This window comes from Penaeus chinensis, chromosome 22, assembly GCF_019202785.1.
Source record: "Penaeus chinensis breed Huanghai No. 1 chromosome 22, ASM1920278v2, whole genome shotgun sequence".
Taxonomy (NCBI): domain Eukaryota; kingdom Metazoa; phylum Arthropoda; class Malacostraca; order Decapoda; family Penaeidae; genus Penaeus; species Penaeus chinensis.
In genome coordinates this window covers 4,674,018-4,684,017 of record NC_061840.1, presented here as the reverse complement: position 1 = coordinate 4,684,017, position 10,000 = coordinate 4,674,018, and the positions used below count along the sequence as shown (strand labels likewise).

The 10,000-nt window shown below is 44.5% G+C and overlaps 1 protein-coding gene across 9 annotated transcripts in view; it reads left to right on the top strand.

The window, feature by feature from the left end:
- LOC125037055 (flocculation protein FLO11-like) overlaps window positions 1-10,000 on the top strand; it is a 166,361-nt gene that overhangs the window by 117,417 nt on the left and 38,944 nt on the right. For 6 of the 9 annotated variants that reach the window (XM_047630029.1, XM_047630026.1, XM_047630032.1 and 3 more), the window contains exons 5-6: window positions 432-464; window positions 994-1,120. In XM_047630029.1, the coding sequence (XP_047485985.1) occupies window positions 432-464; window positions 994-1,120 (160 nt within the window). Of the gene's footprint in view, window positions 1-431; window positions 465-993; window positions 1,121-9,066; window positions 9,089-9,770 lie in introns of those variants that run through there. The other 3 variants (XM_047630034.1, XM_047630028.1, XM_047630033.1) reach the window with 3 other exon arrangements.

Below are 10,000 nucleotides of genomic sequence, written 5' to 3'. Positions count from 1 at the left end.
AATTTTGTTAGAATTTAGATGGTTGTTTATATATATATTGTTATTGTTTAAAAGACATTCTTTTATTTATTCTGTTTTTTTTTTTTTACTTTTTTGGATTCCAGGGCATTGTAAGAATGTGTTTTTTTTATTAATAACATAAAGAATATGTATTGTTCATTAGGATAAATATATTAATCCATTGCATTCCCCCACTGAGCTTTCAAGACAAGGTCTCAGTAACATCATAAAAAATATATATATTTGAATGACATTAAAATCCTTCTTGTATGAAACTGAAATAATCAAGTGTAAACATTTGTACCAAAATTAAGGAAAGTGAGTTAGGAAATTAGTGCAGAGTATTAGGTAAGAATTCTGTTATTCTCTGGTTCTTTTTCTCAATCTGCAATCTTCATTCTGTTGTGTGTTTCTCTCCACGCACATGGCAGCCTAAGGAATACGTCTACAAGCAACAACTTGTGGTAAATACCCTCACACACTGTGTATACCTCTGCATGTACACGTATATTGACACTCACACATGTGTTCTTACATCACCACCTTGCATGCCTACTAACATTTTATTTGTGTATTCATATTTTACATATATTGTTTATTTATTTATTTATTTATTTATATTTCATTATTTTTTCATGGGTTGATGGGAAATGTCCTTAAAGAGAATGCAGCTTCCGTAGATTAGTATGATTAAAATACTGCAATTAACGAGAATGTGAATCTGAGTTGCGGGTCCTTTGTCATCTGCATTAACGAAGGGAAGCCATAGAACCGTTTCATGTGTCCTAGATGTTAGTGAACCAGTAGTGATGCATATGCCAAAAAAAAAAAAAAAAAAATTAGTAATGAACCATTACATATGACCATGTACTTTCTGTACTTCCAATAAAGTGAAAATAATACCCAAATTGGCCAAAACATAGAAATATACAGTTCCTGAGCCTCCGTACGTAAGGCATATGTTAATGAGATGCTGGCGGTGCTTCCGAACAGGTGAACCTCCCGAGGAATCAGCTGGCGGTGTATCGGGTGCCTCCCAAGACGCTCATCTCGGACGTCCTCACGATGGTGTGCAAGGATCGCTGCCTTGACCTCGACAATCACGAGATTCGACATCCAGGTCAGTTCAGATATTTTAGTTTTTTTGGTTTTGTGTGTTTTTTTTCTGTATTCAGGTGAGTTCCGATTTTTTTTTTTTTCGATGTTCAGGTAAGTTTTTTTTTCTGTTTGACTTCAAAGTCAGTTTCCAATTTGGTCTTTTTTTTGTTTTGTTTTTTGTTCGACACCTAGGTCAGTTTCGATTTTATTTGTGCGTGTATTTTTTTCTGATCGACATTCAGGTCAGTTTGTTTGTTTGTTTTCTATTAGACATCCAGGTCATTTCCTCATTTGGTCTGTTGATTTTTCTGTTGGTGGCGGCTGTGATGACGGTGCTGGTAGGAAAAAGTTTAATAATAATCAAAATGATTTTGTTGAAAGGTGTGGTATGTTGTTTTGTTGTTGTTCTTTCTATTGTGCATGAAGGAGGTTTAGTTTAGTTTTTTGTCTCTCTTTTGTGGTTTTGTTTATTTATTTCTACCATTAACTGGACTTTTTGGTTAAGAAAAAGTTTCCGTCACTTTTACTATATAGTTTGAATTAAGCATTTATGAATCTTTTATTTGTTTTTTGAACGTTCTTATTTGTTTTTACGATCCCACTGACTTGAAGTAAAGTCGAATAAAGCATATTTTCATTATTGTTTTCCCGGTATAAGGGATATGACAGGAGGCCCCACCAAAAAGATTTAGTCACCCCTCAAAGGGAGCCTCTCCGTCTCTAAGAGAAAACCGATGCGACTTGATGGGTAACTAATATCGGCAGATTATATGGCTCTTCAGAGTTTTACGAACGTCATGAAATAGATTTAAATTAATATACATTAAGGAAGTTTAGAAGATTCAGATCCATTATTCGACAGGATATGTCGGTGAATAATTTAATTTGTGTTAAAAAGATAAATCATGTTTCTGCTCAATTTCTGTAATTGTAAATATTTTCCGTGGGAGATTATTTTTAGGTCACACATTGAACTTTGAACTATTATGTATTATTATGATTTACAATAGCGTTTGACTTGAACGGAGAGGAAATATGGAGCCTTTTTTTTTTACGTGTGTTAGAAATGGGGTCCCTATGCGATTTCTTAAAACGATAAGACTCAATTTCCAAAAGCACGAAAAATGTATCAGATTTCGGAGCTGGAACTAAAGAAAAATAAAGAGGAAGAGAATAAAAAAATAAAGAATAAATGATTCCCCCGGAAATAAAAGCACCGGAAGAATATTTTCCCATAATTCCGTCTCAGAACACACCACAGCAGTGAAGAAGAAACTATAAAAAAGACAGAATACAAGACTGTAATCATAATATCCGGGGGCGATGAGACGCAGAGGAAAACGGCGCCGCTCCAGGCTGTGTGTCAGAGAGGCGATCTCCCTCATCCCTCCTCTCCCTCCTCCCTCCTCTCCCTCCTCCCTCCTCCCTCCTCTCCCTCCTCCCTCCTCCCCCTCCTCCCTCCTCTCCCTCCTCCCTCCTCTCCTTCCTCCTTCCTATTCCTCCTCCCTCCTCTCCCTCCTCCCTCCACTCCTTCCACCCTCCTCTCCCTCCTCCCTCCTCTCCCTCCTCCCTCCTCTCCCTCCTCCCTCCTCTCCCTCCTCCCTCCTTTCCCTCCTCTCCCTCCTCCCTCCACTCCCTCCTCCCTCCACTCCCTCCTCCCTCCTCCATCCTCTCCCTTCTCTCCCTCCTCTCCCACCTCCCCGTTAATGTTGTTTACATGTTCGTCGTGTCTGAAATTTCGGTCTCGAAATTGTGTTTGTTATACTTGCGCAAAAAAGGGGGGGAGTAAATTGTACTTGATAGCCGTGAGAAAATCGTGCGACTGATACGGCGGGGGAGTACGACCGTAAGGTCGACTTTCTTCGGTATTTTGGGAGAAGGGAACACGATCTTAAATTTTGGAAGGGAACAAGATCGCGTTACAGATTTCGTGGTAAGAAATTTAAGATTGATGGAATAAGACCAAAACGAAAAAAAAAAAAAATCTATTCACAGGTATAGATGAAGTTGTTCATCATTATCATCATCATCAATATCTTCATTATTATTATTATTATTATTATTATTATTATTATTATTATTATAATAATTATTATTACCATTATTGTTGTTATTGCTGTTGTTGCTGCTGTAATTATTATTATTATTTTTTTTAATATTATGATGAGGATGATACCAGCGCTGCCTGTATGAATGCTTGTATTGTATTGCGCAGTATTCCAGTGTAAGTATTTAAGTTTTATCTCAAGTTGCCTCCCACCCCCCAAAAATATGTTGTTAAACATTTTGGATTTTTTTTACTAAGGTGTAATTCAGAAGTGGCTGGCGTTATATATATATACACACACACATGCACGCTTAAATCTGCATCTGCATCTACTATGTAATACACGCAGACAGTTTTCATAGTCAAATTCCGATTTTCAATTCTTTTTATTTAAGTGTCACGATACGTACATTTTACAATTAGTAAAGTTTTTTGTTGTTTTTATCCAGTCATTTAAGCCATATCCAGACACTGTTATACGAGACGAACATAGCCTAAATTAAATGCAAATCAGAGGAACCGACGCGGATGCAGCTAAAGTGAAGATCGGGATGCGCAGCGACGGCGGAGGAGGCGATCGTGGCGCCCCTTCCAGCCAGCCATAAAATAAACCTTAATTTAGGCATTTATCTTCCATTTTTTTCTTGTTTTTTCTTGTTTTTTTCTTTTTCAACAGGCCATTTAAGTTTAGGTATTTCAGGCTTCTTCGTGACGGCTTCTTGTGTTCTAACCTTGGGACGGCGACTTCGGTGCGGTTAAATAGGGTAATGGGCGGGGAAAATTGTTGTTTGTTTGTGTTTATCTTTGTTTTTCCAAATTTAGATTCGGTTGGGTTCTAGTTAGTGGGTTTTAGCCATATAGATAAGACACGATTTTTATTGAGAAAAGTTTTCACTATTATTTATTTTAATATTATCAATTTATTTGTTATTAATTATTATTATTATTTTGAATTATCATTATTATTTTTTTATAATCATTATTATTATTGTTGTTGTTGTTGTTGTTGCTGTTGTTGTTTTTGTTATTGCTATTGTAGTTCTTTTTCCTGTTTATTGTTTAATATCATCATCTTCATTATTGGTAATATTATTATTATTAATGTAGTTGTTACTGTTGTTATTGTTATTATTGTTGTTATTATTATTATTATTACTATAATTATCATTATCATTATCATTTTTATTGTTATTTTTATCATTGTTGTTGTTATCATCATCACCATTATCACCATTACCATCATCACCATCATGATCATCATCATCACCATCATCATCATCATCATTATCATTATCATTATCATTATCATCATCATCATCATCATCATCATCACCATCATCACCATTACCATCATCACCATCATCATATCATCACCATCATCATCACCATCACCATTACCATCATCACCATCATCATCATCACCATCATCATCATCATCATCATCACCACCATCATCACCACCATTACCATCATCATCATCACCATCATCATCATCATCATCATCATCATCATCACCATCACCATCATCATCACCATCATCACCATCACCACCCCCATCACCATCCCCATCATCATCATCATCATCATCATTTTATCTGTAAAGCGAATGGCGAAGGGAAGAGCGGTTGCCTTGCAATGCGTGTGTCTTTCTGCTCGGGCGGTGCAAGGAGGCCGCCCACGACCGCTGCTTCGGCTGCGTGTTGGGTCTGAGGCGGGCTTTATGGCGGACCAACGGCTCATGTGTAATTTGCTATGTTTTTTTTTATTATTATTATTATTGTGCTGTTATGGATGTCCGCCTTTTTTGGAGAAGAAACGGAACACGTGGATTTTTTTTTTTTTTTTTTTTTTTTTTATGGCGGGAAAGGGGATAAGGAACCTCGGGTTAGGTTAGGTTCGGAGATCTTGTTTTTTAATTTTTAAGATTTGAATTATTTGCTTGAATGAAATGTGTCGATTCACTTGGATGCGGTTTCCGTTACTGTCTTTTTTTCTGCGATGACTGGAATGATGAATAGGCGATCCTCTCCCCCCCCCCCCCCCCATGCCAAGAGAGCGGAATCTCCCCCGAAAACAAAAGCGCGTCGGGCGGGCGGCGTCCTCTCTCTCCCCATAGTAACAGAAGACACGTTATGCGGTATTTGGCGATCCCCCACGGCGATGCAGGTCGTCAGTTGCATGGTGATGGATGGTGTTTATGACGGCTGAATCCTTCTCGTTGGCACAAATCTGCAAAAAAAATGTGTTTGCTCACTCGACCCCACACTGAATAAAAAAAATAAAAAAATGTCTTTTCGTCTTTATTCAGGGCAAGTTGACCCTGACGAGGCGGAGTGACTTCTCGTGTATAGTCCGCACATGACGAATCAGCTGGAGTCGTGCTAAAGGTGCTGGAGGAGGACCACCCGCGGAGGACCTTGTGGGGGGGGGGGGGTAGGCGGACAAAGGAAATATAAGGCGGGATATTCTGGGTGCAAGGAAATGGGATATTGGACAAATGAAATTAAGGAGCGATAATTTGGTAATTGGATGGGGGAGGAAAGAGTCTGTTGTGATAACAGGTATGGGAAGATTGCAGGAGCGATTAAGGAGAATGTAAGATGAGGGGAAAATGCCGCCGATAAAGAGAGACAAGGGTACATGCAGAGCGGCGAGCGAAGAGGACGGCACCGGAAGTCCACCGAGATGTGCAGGAACGTGACTTTACGACGGCCGTAAGTAGCGCCGCGGTGGCCACGGGGGCGGGCGAACCGACGGCGAAGCAGCGGCACGAGGGAAAGCGATCCGCAGGATATGTTCCCGGTTCGGAGTTCTCTGTCGGGCTGTTTATTTATAAAAAAAAAAAAAAAATCCTAATGGGAGAGCTTGTTTTTTTTTCGCCGCCAACGGAATCCTCTTGCGAAAACAAAAGAGCTTCGGCATGCGTGTTTGACAGCGCCTCGGAGAAGCGCCCGGGTGGTCACCGCATTCTTCCCGACGACCAGCAAGATTCCACCGTTTTGATAAAATACAGTAAACAAAAACACGAGTGATAAAATAAGTTCGATGGAGAGATAATCCTCCTACGCTTCAAGTATTGTTTTGTTTTTTTCTGCCAGCATTCCTTCTCTCCGCCACGCGCCGGGGGTCCTCAGCACCGGACGTACCAATCATACTGTCATCACTAATCAGGCCGCGGATACACCTGCTGATTTGGTAGGCGATTTCGAGCTGCCAGTCGAGGGCTTGATTGGGCGCGATTCGGCCGGCCGTTTGGGCTGGCGTCGGTCCTAAGTCCTTTCTCTTTGGCGTCTCTGTGTGTTCTGGATATTCTGCTCTTTGTTTAATTCTTTTTCTTGTTCTTCCTTTTTTCTATTTTCTTCTTTTTCGTATTCGTCTTCTTCTGATATCGTGTGTTTGTTTTGGATGTCTTATTTGGTATCTTGCTCTTTCTTTTATTATTTCACATCCTCTATTTATATTTTCAGCTCCCCCTCCTTTCCTTCCTCTCTCTCTCTCTCTCTCTCTCTCTCTCTCTCTCTCTCTCTCTCTCTCTCTCTCTCTCTCTCTCTCTCTCTCTCTCTCTCTCTCTCTCTCTCTCTCTCTCTCTCTCTCTCTCTCTCTCTCTCTCTCTCTCTCTCTCTCTCTCTCTCTCTCTCTCTCTCTCTCTCTCTATCTCTCTCTCTCTCTCTCTCTCTCTCTCTCTCTCTCTACCCCCCCCCCCCCTTGTCAGCACCTGGCATCTTCGTGGCTGCTTGTCATTGTAGAAGAGAGGTCGACATGTGCAGAGACGTGGTTGAGCTGGGTTAGTAGTGGCTGAGTAGGTATCGGAATGGGATACCAGGTGAGGTGGAAGGGCGGTGGGTTGGTATGAGGAAGGGGCAGGTGGATGAGTTATTTTTAAGAGAGAAGGGAAGTTGGTAAGGTGGTTAGTATGTGGAAGGGACAGATAGAAGGGAAGTTGGTTGGTATGAGGAAGAGACAAGTGGCAGGGCGGTTGGTTGGTCTAAGGAAGGGATAGGTATGAGGGCGATAGGTTGGTCTAAGGAAGGGACATGTAGAAGGGCGGTTGGCTGGTTTAAGGAAGGGACAGGTGGATGAGTAAGGCTCGAACAGCGAAGGGAAATGGGTGCGGTAGCGCTGGTGATGTCTGTGCCGAGGGTGTTCCGCTGGGCTTGGTTGACATTACGAGAGAGGGTTTAGTTCGTTCTAGCTTTTGCTTAAAGATATTGAACAGATAAATAAGAAACGGGTATGCTACTTTGTCCATGCTTTTCTGTTTAAACGAACTATAAAGCCTTCGACTATAATTCTATTTAGAAAAGGAACGAGTTATCCCGACTTTCCTTCCATGCTTTTATTAAGGAAGGGACAGACCCATTATCTGTGGTGTGGTCCGCGCTATGGTCTTCAGTCCGGACTCATCAGGAAGCAATTCTGGTCATGAAGGGATGGTGATGGGCATGTACTGTGGCATGAGTCTTGGCCTTCGGTCTCGCTCTGCCCCCGCATACCCCATGAGCAAGGGAAGGCCTTGACGGAGAGGCGGGCGGGAGAGCGGGTATCTTGGCCGAGAGGCGGGTTGGAGGATGAGTAACTTAACGGCATGGCGTGTGGGCGGCCTGGCGGGGGCGGCCGGCATGCACAGGCGCCCGCGTGTGTTTGCTGGCGTTCCACCGGACGTGTTCGGGCGCAGGTGGATCGCTGCCTATAATCCGTATCCGACGTCGGTACCGTTCCGATTGTGGGCGGCTGGGTCTCGGTCCACCTGTCTCCGTGCCCCGCCCCCTCTCCCGGGCCCGCCCCCGCCCATTCCTGGCTGGCGTGGGTGCGGGCAGCCTGCCGATCGCCCATCACCTGCCGCGGTGAGCTATGCCTGGAAACGCTCATTAAGGCGTCCCCGTCATGCTCGGGGGCCGCGTGCTTGGGCTGGGAAGTGGCTCGGGGGGGGGGGGGGGGGCGCTCATGGCCGGAATTCCATGTGCGTTCTTGTAAGGATGTTCGTCAGGGAAACGTCTTATATATCGGGTAGGTGTGGGATAATCGAAAAGGAAACACACGCTCACGCATACGTACAATTACACAAACAATCAAATATAATGTCAGACACGCAAACAACACACTCACTGCTCAAAATACCCACCCCAATACCACCACATTTATAGGCAATGATCATAAACACTCCATCGACGCCTTTAGACAGTTGAACCTAATGTAGCGTGGTGTCGCCAGGGCCCCGCCGACTGTTGCCACAGCGCCTGCGTCAGGGAGAACAGGATTTCGCCATCCGCGCGCACTGGGATCGGCCCGCTTGTTAATTCTCCATTCGTCTCTGTCTCCTGGTTTATCATGCATCTTGCCATGCCCCCCGTGCGTGAGCGAGACTAGGCCTTGACTCAATCCCGCCTACGTTCTTTTTTTCTCTTCTCTCTTCTACTCTTTCCTCTTTCCTCTCTCTTCTCCAGTCCTCTCATTTTTCTTGTCTTCTCTTCTCTTGCTCTCCTCTCATCTCTATTCCTCTCTTTTTTCCCAATTAATATTCTCCTTCCTCCTCACTCTCCCATTCACCTGTCTCTCTCCATGTTTCCCTTCCTCCTCCTCCTTCCTCCTCCTCCTCCTTCCTCCTCCTCCTCCTCCTCCTCCTCCTCCTCCTCCTCCTCCTCCTCCTCCTCCTCCTCCTCCTCCTCCTCCTCCTCCTCCTCCTCCTCCCCCTCCTCCCCCTCCTCCTCCTCCTCCTCCTCCTCCTCCTCCTCCTCCTCCTCCTTCTCCTCCTCCCCCCCCCCTCATCTCCGCTTTGCTCCAACACCGTTTCGCGTCCTCCCTCCTTTCGCGCATTCCTCCAATCCTTCTTTTCTCGTTTTCTTTCTCTCGGGACGTGACGGCTATACAAACGCGACGCCGAGTCATTTCCAAGTCAGTGCTACTCCGGCATGCAGCTCGAGGAAGCTACGCGATTGCATTGGGGTGAGGGGGAGGGGAGCAGGAGGGATGGGGTGTAAAGGGAGAGGAAGAGTGAGGACGAGGGAGAAAGGAAGGGAGAGGAAGAGGAAATGGAAGTGGGGTCGAAAGCAAAGATGAAGGGAGATGAAGACAAGGGAGAATATCAGGGTGAGAGAGAAGTGAGAGAGAAAGAGACAGACAGAGGAAAAGAGAGGTATGTATCGGCCATAGTGGCCGCTGGACGAGCGAACGAGCGAGCGAGCGCGCGTGTGTGTAAGTGCACGCGGTCACGACTTCCCTGTTACGATCGGTCACAAAGTGGGGCGTCTCGGAGCGGAAAAGTATCGCAGTCCGTCGGCGCTCGCGGCCAGCGGACTCTCCAGGAGCCGCAGCGCCGTCACTTCGCCCGTCAGTCTGCACGATCGGCCGGAGTGAGAGAGCCGCGAGCCCGGGTAGCCGTCGACGAGCCGGTCGGGAGTGTGTGAAAGGGCGAGCGTGGGCGAACGTGCATGGAGTAACGTGGATGAACGTGCATGGAGTGATGTGGGTGAACGTGCATGGAGTGATGTGGGTGAACGATGGCGGTAAGATGGCTGAATGTGGATGATGGTGATAATGCGATTGTGCTCTTTGAGTGTTGCTGAAACATGATTCGTAGCCATTGCGGAGTAACGTGCAAACAGTCCAGTGACAAATGATGGTTTTAGGACAATTTGTAAAGGAATCCATTGAAAAGGTGTCCGCATACAAGTGTTTTCACGAGGACCGTCGCGTTAGAGTGAATATACATAGAATATGTTTTTGATGCTTTTCGAAGCCTGTTTTGGAAAGTGTTGAATGTTCTCCTCCGAAGCACAGGCGTGAATTAATTAAGTGATTTTAGATGTGATACAAGATTGCCCCTTGCGGAGTGTGCATAGAGATAGGCATAAATGC